At 36.4% G+C, this 12676-nt stretch overlaps 1 protein-coding gene across 1 annotated transcript in view; it reads left to right on the plus strand.

Moving 5' to 3' along the window:
• Positions 1–5865: 5865 nt before the first annotated feature.
• The window catches only part of LOC147035886 (extracellular calcium-sensing receptor-like), a 55296-nt gene continuing 48485 nt past the window's right edge, over positions 5866–12676 (plus strand). Inside the window, exon 1 of the mRNA XM_085869848.1 lies at positions 5866–5948. Within this exon, the coding sequence (XP_085725974.1) occupies positions 5866–5948 (83 nt within the window). The remainder of the gene's footprint in view (positions 5949–12676) is intronic.

Here is a 12676-nt window from a genome sequence, read left to right on the forward strand (position 1 = left end):
GTGAGTGACAGCAATTTAAATCGTTCATTTTAAACAATGAAAATAGCTGAGTGGTACCGTTTAAAAGTCGTTGAGTGTAAAAAAAATCCAATTGTTGAGCGCAAGCGTCTACTTTCAATAGTGGAGATGCAGCCATTTAAATCGTTGAGTGGCAGCCTATGAACCTACCCGTGGACACGCGGACGCAAGGACGATCCATCATAACCCACACCCTCCCCCTCACACTCACCTACTACTGCCAACATGAACAAACTACTACTAATACTAATACTAATACTAATACTGATACTGATACTGTTACTGCTGACATGGACATCGACTCAAAAAGGAACTCGAAAACACTGTTGGGTTCCCCTTTTATGAACACCATTTTTATATACCAATTCCCAAAACTGCTGGGAACACGTCTTTATATGGCAGTTGTAACCTAGAAACACGTTCATTTTTTTTTTTTTTTTGTCGACCGGAAGACGTCATTGGAATACGTTTACATAAGTCGATGTTTGTTGGGACTACGTAAAGAATTGGTTCAAAGCACGTCAAACATAAGTTAGAAATAAGTTTCGAGTAAAAAAGACATTACCGCGACGTGTTTCGACTTATGAGTAGCTTATAAGTAGCCTTTGTGGACGTGTGTAAGCGTCCACATATCGTGTGTAAAACTTATCCCCATCGCATGTGGAACGTGTGTCATACGCCGAGTACGTCGTAAAATTTTGAACATGTTTAAAATTTCTTGACGTACTCTACTTACTACGACGTATGATAGCGTACTTTAGCGTTGTACTCACGTATACCAAACTTTCTCATACCGTATTTGACGTGCCCCCCAACGTTTTAGACACATTTTTCTTAGGTCAGCATACGCTGGCAAGATCGCCAAGGTGTGACCGCGATGTTGTCACTTTCATTTCTACGGCAGTTATGATTCGAATCATTGTGCGTCAACCTTTTAATAGGCTACGTCACGACATCGTCGGGGATGTGTGCAACGCGCTATGCCTAAGTTAGACTATCGTTGGGCATCGGTTGTGTAGGCCGACAACAGGTTCAGCATTCGTTGGTATAAGTTATCTATAACACAACGAAACGTTCTGTGTCCATTACTAATATGTTATGCATACGACCAAGTCGTTATGAATACGTCCGAATCTTAAAAAAAAACATCAAAAGTTCAACGTCAGCCAGCGTTTTACATACATTTTAATACGTTGCCATCGCTGGCTAAAACGTCAAGGTGTGACCGGGCCTTAACATCCACCAACTAATGCCAGTCCCAAATAATGTGCATCCAAGTCACGGTCCACACATTGATGAATCACCTTGCCTGTGAGATGCCAGCATAACAGTTGAAAGCTGGGTCACAATTCAAAACCAGGCTGGATGGCTCAGAGGTGAGGATGCATACCAACAAGCCATACTGTTAGCTATAAGATGAAGCAATAAAACACAAGTAATCAGCTTGCCTCTAAATATTCGGAAAAGAAAAACATATTTTATTTATTTGATTTACATCAAGTATTTGGACAATCGGGTTCAGAATTAGACTTACAAATTTGTAGATAAGAAAAAACTTGGATGTATGGAAGATAGCAGAGAGGGGGTTATCAGGTTAGGTCAGGTATGGGAGCATCAACAGAGCAGTGCGTCGCTGCATCCACTTTCCACCGGTACTCCAGGGGCCTCCATCTGGCTATCCCCCAGGCAGAAGCCTGCCCCATCCCCTCTTCTTGATATGGAAAGAAAGGGGATTATAGGTTCAGGAAAGTCTAATCAATTTCATGTCTTCTGTATATCAAAAGTAAGTGTCACAATCATGAAAGCTGTGTTTCGGCAATGTGTGTTAATGAAGACCAATTCAACTTAAATATTGCAACACTTTAATAACACGTTTAATCAATGCCTCTTATCTACTTAGTAACATCATAATGCCTGTGTATTGTGCTGAAATTGCTTGCAAATAATGTCAGCAATTTAATATTTTTCTTAAATAATTATGAAGAACAAAGTGTATTTATAGCAGACACTTTGGTGGTGAATGCAATGTTACTTAACGTGAGCCAGTAATATGATGAGAAAAGCAAGTGTGTGTTTCTCTTGTTTCATTTCAATTTTGGAAATGGGTTTGCATTACCTTTTTCGGCCTTCAAAGTTGTTCTTTTTGAGTTTGTTGTATTTAACTTGTGTGCAAATCGCCCTTGTGTGCACAAGCAATTGTTTTATTTTAGATGAGAAAGAACAGAATGGTTTGATAAAAACAGGTGACATCATACTCGTTGGACTATTTCCTGTACACTTTGGAATCAGCAAAAAAGAGGAGTCATTTGAAACAACACCAGAGTTACCTGGCTGCACAGAGTAAGTAATTATTATTTTCAGGATTATTGTTGCAAAATATATTTTTGAGAATCACTTCATCTTGACAATAGTTATTGCTAATGTGTTTCGTGTTGTTTACATTATAAGGTTAATATCAAGACCAAAAGTAGTTGGAGAGTACAGAGAACACATGACCCCGTGCTGTGTTGAGAAACACGGACATGGGTGGGGTCTATGCACGGAAAATTTGATTGGTCTTTATGAAGAACAATGTAATACAGTAATAACTTGTTTCCGTTTTATGCTCCTTATACATTGTGACTCGACCTCCCCAATTAGTTCACTGGCTTCAGACATAGCCAATGTGTTCCACCCCAGTGTTGCACAATAAACGGTCTGGACATGCTCCAGTCCATGATGTTTCCTTGACCATTAAAGAGCTTTAATTGTATTTCACTTTTAAAGGTTAAAACAAAATCACACGGTTTTATATTAGATTAATGTAATGTGAGCAAATCTGTATTTCAGGATATCCAAATCACTACATTTCACTGAAATTTACATTCCACTCCAGCAGCTCCACTCACTCCAAGTATTCCATTTAATCTGATGTGTTGGCACATAGCAGATATTTGGGCATACAGTGCAGTGCAGTATGTCCTGCATAAACCCTGAAAAAGTAGGTGCCTTCAGATCGTTTTTTCTTTTAACAAATAAATACTTAGGTCAGTGTAACAGAAATTAAAGAATGTGATAAAGCAAGTAATAAAATTGATGTAAAAGTTTTCTGAACACATTTAGTCTGTGTGCTTACAATTTGCTCAACGATTTGATATGATTTTATTGCTGTTTCATTTGTGTCTGAAAGTTGGAAATTCCACAGCCCAAGAAAATTAAATTAAGCATTTCCCCCCCAAATGAAATTGGACATTTTGAAACGTCAAAGAGCTCTAGAATAGGCACAACATATTTTCTGCAATCAAGAACATCAAAGAGTCTTGGAAGGAAGTTAAGTCTGCAAACCTCTTTGGTGTACGGAGGAAACTGGCATAATTGTTTTCAAGGGAGGATTGAATTGGAGATGATTCAAGATGTTATTGAAAACATTGTTGAAATGGACAGGCAACTGAGATTCGAGGAACTTGAGAAGGAGGATGTTGATTTTTACTGTCCAGTACTGTACTGCATGTACATTTATTAATCATTAATAAGCACAACAATATCTTTAGAACTCATATTTGGGGAAAAATGCTGGTTTTTGACATGCTTCAGGACGGTATCTCTGATATATAACATTATTCTGATGGGAAAACTTTTTTCGCTACAAGCTGATTCACAATACACTCGGTTTTTCATGAACACATCCCGAACGTATGGTGAGGTATTACTGTATTTTGCCAAGTTCAGCAAACGGAAGTGTTTTGAAAATGCCAAAAGGTGATTTGTGGTCTTCAGTGTTACAGTTTTTAATTCAATCAAAACAAATAAATATGACACAAAATGGCATAGCCACTGCTGTATTAATAGTTTTGCTGTGTGGAAATTAAAAGGCTCGCCAACATTCTGAACAAGTAAAATGCCTGAAAGTCTACCAGTCGACCATCTTTGATCAGATCGCAAAAAAAAAGAATAATCCAGGTGTATGCCTTGTGCCAAGTTTGAACAACATTAAAATATGCATATCCGAGAAATGGTTGAGGACGTGTACAACATCAGGTTTTGTACAAATAAAATGGCTGCCAGTCAGTCATCTTGGATCTGATCTCGCCAAAAAAACATGAGATACTTATTTCATCTATCATTCATTTTCCATGTGCCAAGTTTGAACAACATTGGTAAATGCAGGTCCAAGAAATGGAAGAGGATGGGTTCAACACGGGGTTTTTTATTTTACAACTAAAATGGCCAGAATTCTACCAGTCACAGTCAGCCATCTTTGAGCAGATCGCAAAATAAAGTTATGTGCAAGTGCATGCCATTGTGTACTGTGCTTGTGCCAAGTTTGAATAATATCGGACCATGCATATCTGAGAAATGGTTGTGGACACATTTAAGTCAAAAAAATAAAAGCAAATCGGCCATCTTTGATCTGATCTCCAATAAAAATGACATGCATATGTAAGGTATCATTCAATATCTGAAGTTTGAACAACATCAGTAGATGCACGTCTGAGAAATAGTTGCGGAATTGTTCAATATTGGGTTTTTTACAACAAAAAATGGCCGCAAGTCAACCATCTTTGATCACATCCCAAAACAAAATGATGTGCATCTGTACATGCACGTGCATACACACACACACACACACACACACACACACACACACACACACACACACACACACACACACACACACACACACACACACACACACACACACACTGGCCGTGCATGCATGAACACAAAAATCGAGACCAAATCCATAAGCCCTCCCCCGTTTCAGACGAAGTACAATGGGGAGTAACAAACCTAATAAAAGAACAAAATTTATGTTCCAACAAATATCTTCTTTCTCAATGAGTTATGCATTTTTTAACTCTTGAATTATTATATTTATCATGATATTAATGATGAACACAACAATCTAAAGGAGGTCCACAAATTACCATTCCAAATGCAAACCATTAGAAACTTGAAGGGCATCTGTTGTCACTACATCACCAGATATGTCTCCGCCCACATTATTATATCATTATGCATAATTATGCCAAGCTTGATTTCAATCCCCGAACCCAGATTCAAACATTACATAATTCTGGCTGCCATCAAGTAACATGGCTGGTCTGATCAAGTAGAAATTTAAAACATCTATTCCACATGACTACTCGATCGTAATTGTGAAGTTTCACGTCAATTGATGAAGGGGTTCAAGAGAAATAATTTGTTCAACATTTCCGTCGCATCTAATATGGCTACAAAACCATGTGACCTATCTAATTATTTGTGAACACCCTCATATCCCCAAGGCTCGAGGAACACATGGGTGCAGTTTCCTCTCGATCTGTCAAGCCGCTCTGGATACTTTTAAAGGTTTATTCTTTTAAAAAAACAAGTTTAAAAAAGACATAAAATGCCATTGCCTCCGTTATTTTAGTAATTTTGCTGTACAGAGTTGAAGAGCTGAGCCAGATTTATGTTACAAGGAAACAAGGAAATCCAACACAGATGGAGGCCATTCAGCCCATCATGCCTGCAGGAAAAATGTACAACTAAAATGGCTGCCAGTCTAACAGTTTGCCATCTTTGATCAGATCGCAAAATAAAGTGAGATGCATGTCTATGCCATCATGTACTGTGCTTGTGCCAAGTTTGAACAACATCAGTAAATGCATAGCAGAGAAATGCTTGAAGAAGTGTTAGACACCAGGTTTTTTTAAAAACTAAAATGGCCGCCAGTCGGCCATCTTTGATCGCATTGCAAAACAAAGTGAGATTCGTGATGCCATAACCTACTGTGCTTTTGCCCAGAATGAACAAAATCGGACCAGGCATGTTGGATAAATGATTGGGGACACTTTTAAGTGACAAAATGGCCACAAGTCGGCCATGTTGGATATAATCACGAAAAGAAATGGTGTGCTTATGGAAGGTATCATTCCTTATCTGTTTGCCAAGTTTGAAAAACATGGGTAAATGCATGTACGAGAAATGGTTGAGGACGTGTTCAACACGGGGTTTTTTTTAGAACTAAAATGGCCACCAGTTGGGCGTCTTTGATCGCATCGCTAAACAAAATGATGTGCCTATGTATAATCATAATTTTTTGCCTTTGTGCCAAGTACAAATAAAATCAGTCCATATGCATGCAAGTGTGCATGAACACAAAAATTGTGACCAAATCCATAAGCCCCCATTTCAGACTAAATCCAATGGGGACTAATAATAGCTGCCAAACCATGTGACCTATGACCTCAAAGGTGAAGAACTTTGTTTCTCACGGATAGTCTATCATACGTGAAAAGTTTTGCCTCGACCTGTTCAGCTATTTCAGAGAACATATTTGAAGGCTTTTATGGCTTGTTTTTATAAGAGGCTGCTGAATCACGTGATCTTTGGCATCATCAATTCCCACCCCCCCCCACCCCTCCTCTATAATTTTTCCACAGATGACGCTCAAAATTTTCATACTGATCGGATAAAACGCTCGACATATGCAATTATCACTTCATAACGAAGCCACCAATGACATGATAAAAAAAAATTCATGCATTTCCCATGAGGAGAACTTGACATTTGCCAAGCATCAATTTCTATGCCTTGGGTGATGAAGTCTTTCATGCTGGCATTATGTTTTCGGGTTGTCCGTCCATCCTTCCGTCCAACTGTATTGTTTTTTTTTCATTTTTTCATCAATGCAAATTTTCTGTATGCTCTGCTACCGCTTATCTGATTGACAAAATTTTCACCAGATATGCCGATAACGCATGCAGAACTATTTAATGATAATTATGATGCCATAGGTCACATGGGGTGGCAGCCATGTTTTAAAAAATGGACAAACCTTTTGACCTCTGCATCTCCGAAAACGCACCGTCATAAAAATTTTAACTTGGCACCTGGCAGTGACTCTGCAACGACTCTAAATTTTAACAAGGATGACTTGAAGATGACATCATCGGTGAAGTGCTATCCCGGTGAAAATTCTACAAGTAGAATGGTGCATTTGATCAGTAAGAAAAATGTTGAGTTTCAACAGAAAAAAAAATAGATATGGATAGATGGATCGACAGAAAAAAAAACCTTTTATGATGTCTTTGATCACGTGGTTTGGCAGCCATATTGTTGTTTTTTTATGAAAAAAAAATCTTCCCCAGAACGGCTTCAAAGATCAAAGTGAAACTGCACATAAATGAACAACCAACCATGTTGAATAAAGTTTGATAACTGGGACATCAAAGGTCACATGGTCAGGCAGCCATCCTACATTTACGCAAACCCTTCAAAAATCTTCTTCTCCAGAATGCCGGAACAGATTGAGGGGAAACTTCATACACCTATAAAGCATGCCTTGTTGACACAAGGGTGATAAGAATATTTGATGTCATGTGGTTTGTTGGCCATATTTGATTGAAGAAAAATATGAAATAATGTTTTCTCTGGAACCGCTTATCTGATTGAAGCAAAATTTAACAAATACCATGTAACACTAATGCTGCATACAGTGTGGAAATGATGCGGTCATCGCTCTTGTGGTGTGGCAGCCATATTGGATAGAAAAACAAATATTATCTGACCAAAACAGAACTTCACACACGTGATCCTCTACAAAATTGTGGGCAGAGTCCAAATTTTCAATGCCATAGGTCACATGGTTTGGCAGCCATGTTAGCTTGAAAACTGAAAATTTAGAAACCTTTTTCTTCAAAACCGCTTAACTGCTTAACGGATCACACCGATGGTGAAAATTTTTTGGCAATAAGATAAGGGGTTGCAGAGAAAACAGAGAAAGTTATCACAAATGGACGTACATACAGACAGACAACCTGAAAACATTATGCCTTTGGCGACTTCTTCAGCGGAGGCATAAATATTGTGAAATGGGATACTGGAATGCAACTTGCTGCATGTGAAAGAACTATTCACAGTTTATTGAGGTTTTTTTCCCCCCATTTCCAAGTATCTCCTGTGACACGTGATGTCACATTTACTTCAAATGGCTCCCGTAAAGAAGTGCATTGTGTTGCTTGGTTGTGAATGGCCGTGAATGGCCTTTTCCTGTGGTGAACAATACGTCATGTGCCATTCTAAACGAGTAATCACACCGATGGTGAAAAAAATTTTGTCAATAAGATAAGGGGTTGCAGAAAAAAACAGATAAAGTTAGCACAAACAGACGAACATACAGACAGACAACCTGAAAACATTATGCCTTTGGCGATTTCATCAGCGGAGGCATAAATATTGTGAAATGGGATTCTGGAATGCAACTTGCTGCATGTGAAAGAACATTTCACAGTTTATTGAGGTTTTTTTTCCACCCATTTCCAAGTATCTCCTGTGACACGTCGTGTCACATTTACTACAAATGGCTCCCTACAAGAAGTGCAGTGTGTTGCTTGGTTTATATAGAGAACAATTCAGCAACACGTGTTCAACAAGAAAAGGAGCCATCACAGATTGCAGACCCTCACCAGGACTTCTTTTGTGTATTGTTTGTGTAGTTTTTTCGTGTTGTATTTTGTGTGGCGTTTTTATACTGGTGTATTACATAATTAATAGCAGCACAACTAGAACTGTCACTTCAGATCTGTTGGCAGGGATGACCAACTACCAAGAAGTCCCACTTTAATGCAAACCCGCTTTGACCCTGACCCTGACCCATGAGGTTTTTTATTATTATTATTATTATTATTATTATTATTATTATTATGCAATTCAATTCACAATTGGATTAAAATAAATTCAATTCATATAAAATGGAAGAACAAATAGGTACAGTCCTGCATTGGAGTAATCAGAAGGAACCCAAACAGGAAAAAAGCAAATATGAAATCATCAGGAGGAACCTGGATAGGATTCACATTTCAGCTGCTACTCTTCTACTCTAAAGCCCATCTTGGCAAAGCTCATTGAGCCTAATTCAAAAAAAAATACCTCAATCAAATTATTAAATAATTCTGGCTGTCAGACCATACCTTTCATCATGTTGAAATATAAAACATATATTCCCATCACGAATAGATCATAATTGTGAAGTTTCATGTCAACTTATTAAGCAGTTCCAGAGAAAACGTTATTTAATATTTTTCTTCAATTCAGTATGTCTGCCAAACCATGCGACCTATCAATTATTCCGAAACAAACTTGTGCTCTACACTCAAGGCTTGGGAAACGTTTGTGTAATGTTTCCACTCGATCTGTTAAGCCGTTATGGAAAAGATTATATTTGTTGGTTTTAGGGTAAATCCAAAATGCCTGCCTAACCATGTGATATATGACATCATATGTGTGAACGTTTTGTTCCTCCTGGAAAGGCATTAATGACATGTAAAGTTTCGCCTCAATTTGTTTCGCTACTTCAAAAAAGTAGTTTCGCTGCTTTGCTGCTACTACTTTTTAAAGCTTTTTTTGTTTTACCAATTTGGCTGCTGAATCACGTGACCGACGATGTCATCAATTTTTTTCTGTGGACCATTTAATCCCAAGATGCAAAAAAATTCATAATGATCAGATGTAGCATTCTACATATTCAATTATGACATCATAAATAAGGCACCGAAGTAGTATCAAAAGGGAGGCTTTGACACAGTCGTGTGTCCCATTTCTCAAAGTGACAATATTCGCTCGCTTACGCTCACTCATATTTCTACATTTAAAACTGGGACACATCACTGCGTCAAACGCCTCCCTTTTGATACTACTATCCCTACAGTGCTGGACTTCACCCCCCCCCCTTTCACGTGATCATTTCCTTCATCAAATTGAATAGTCATAAAGTGATCATAAAAATATTTGTGTGTTATTTTCAGGAATAATTAATTTATTCATCAATTAAAAATAATGCAGTGGTAGCCTATTCAAACCCCCAACTCCATTTTTTATTAATACTTACACTTTAAACACAGAGGTTGATGTATTTATTCCATCACTCACTCATTACATATCATCAAATACTGTTAGAGCTTTCTTATGAACAGTCTCTGAGAATATTTTGTGATTATAATTTAAAATATGATTCATCTCTCTGTAAACATCCTTTCTCATCCACATACATTTAAGGTAATGTTGAAACTTCGTGGTCTCTTTTAATACACTCTTCTTTTGACCTTTCAGTTTCTTTTCACATTTGAATTAATTTAACCATCTCGTTAAGTATTTATAAGCATATGCCTTTGATCTAACACTGACAAATTCACTTCGTATCTTTTCACCTATTTATTCTTGAAATTTACGAATAACCTCTCTATTCTTATTTGTAAAGAGTGCGTTATTAGAAACATAATTAATTGTATCATAAATATCTTCATCTTCTTTCCTATCCTTACAATCATCTGTATTTTTCTATAGGATGAAGCTATCCATATCCAAATATAGTAACACTTTTACATTATTATAAAAGTAATTATACATTAAATAATTTGAAAGATCTAAAACAGATGTTCCTGCATAAATCGGTTTATCCATCTTCATACTCTCTTTTTTCAAATGAACAGCACAAAAATTATCTGTACATATTTCTACTCTTTTAAAGCTTGGTTTATTTATCAACTTCTCCACCTGTTCCCAAGTTGAAGCAAGTCTTTCATTTTGTCTATTCCTTGTATTTTCCATTATTTTACCAAATACAGAATTATTCAGCAACTTGTGAAAGTCCTCAAAATCATTAAGAGCTAGTCCAGGAGAGGTATAAAAATGGACAGGGTCAAGTCCATAGGAACTTGATTATAACAAACTGCTCTAAATTTGTCAAACACATCAGTGAGTAATAAAACATCAGTTATAAAATATAGGTCATGATAGTCACCCATATTCTTCATCTCAAACTCTTTCCAAACTTGTTTTGCTCTTTCATATTATTCACCTGAAATATGACATCTTCCTAACTTGTTATAAAAACGCTTATGAGGACGAAGTCTTGTTTCTTTAAATCTTTCAAAAGAATCCACATAATCACATGGGAAAATGCCCTTTTTAGTAATAAGAGGAATGTCTTCACCCAAGTCAGCTTCAGTACTAAATTTACACGAATGTATAGAAAAAGACGAGATATTTGAAACCAAGGAACTTCGAGGGCTTGTCATAAATTTATAAGAGTCAAGAAATATAATATTTGTATTTCCACCCATATCATGAGTATAAATCTGTTTTGTAAATGAGATGTAATTTTGATCTGCATGAGGAATTGTTGTTATGTTTCCAGGATTTTTCTATAATTAAGATTACAATTATGATGAGCTCCTCCTCTATATTTCCCCAAATAAGGAAATGATCTCTCACCCTTTTATCAGATTTTTAGCAAAGCCTCTGAGCATATTTGACAAAACCTTGCATCTTCAAATTCTTTCTTAATTTGGAGATGTCAATGGCTTTATTTGTTCTTGACATAATTTCAGTTAGCTTAATACAATCATCCTCAATCCTGTTAACAAATTCATCAGCAGCATCAGATCCTCTATACCACTCCAAATTATCATATTTACTTCCTTGAGATGATGTAATGTAATAAAAAAAACCTTTTCTTTTGATATTCTTTTGATATTGTTTAATATCATCAGTCTTTTCCAAGATGCTCTCAAAATCTGAATATATTACAAATGGGTGTTTCACACATTTATTACTTTCATTCAATACAACTTTCTCTCATGGTTCTGGCATCTCAACAACTGCTGCTTTATGATTAGAACAATACTTTAAATGTTTATCAGGTCTTTGTTGAGATCGGAAGACATTTAGACATCTCTTGCAAGGATATGATTTTTGCTTTGAGATATAAAATTGAATAATTACCAATCTAGAAAAGTTTTTGATAAAAGCACAATGAGCGGTTTCTTTATTAGCAAAATAAAGGATATCTACATGCTGGTCATTTGACCAATTATCATTGGATATAGTATTATGAACTCTTACAATTTGGACTTTGTTTTTATCAATTAAACCATAAACATTTATTGATGGGTTTGTTTGTTATATCTTTAAACAGACTTTGTTATATCTTTTAAGCTCATGGGTTCTCCTCTAGGTATTGATGCCTCGATCCCCACTTTCTAATTTATTCTCATATTTCTAATACTTTGAAACTTTTTCACAGTCCCTTTCAGGTGCATAGAAATGTGCAAAGATACTCCAGAGAAAGCATTTATTGTCAGTTTTTAATATTAATTATTACTTTGTATTCAATATATCCTCAGGCAAATCAACACAAGAAGAAGCCTTTAGCAGAGTGGATTTAAGAATATTAAGATCGATATAAGAAACATTCCCAATGTTGGACCCACTACCTTGTTGTTGTTCTTCTAATTCAAATCGAATAAGCTCTTCAAAGTTTGGAGATTTAAGGATGCTATCACTTGATGTAATAAGGTGTGATGGATTTGTTCTCATATGTTTTTCTTCAATAACATTGTCTTCTCTTGAGAAAGGAAATGAGGCTCCAAGATGTATTTTGAATGATTTATGTTTTTTCAACATTCTACTAACAACCTTTATAATTGAATCCTTTGAGATATGAATTGCTTCCCAACTGGACCTTACACTAATCTTAAATCTTATAAGTTTTACCACCTTCCAATCTTTAAAACATCTTTGAAGAGTTGTTTCAAATGGTTTTGTCTCAATGACATCTCCCTCTAATCCAATTTTCTTCTCATTTCTCTTCAAGTTTCAATCAATGTTGTTTACATGTTTTTGTGATTGAAGG

Source organism: Eptatretus burgeri, chromosome 1, assembly GCF_056783735.1.
Source record: "Eptatretus burgeri isolate ZD-2024b chromosome 1, Ebu_testis_v1, whole genome shotgun sequence".
Lineage (NCBI taxonomy): Eukaryota > Metazoa > Chordata > Myxini > Myxiniformes > Myxinidae > Eptatretus > Eptatretus burgeri.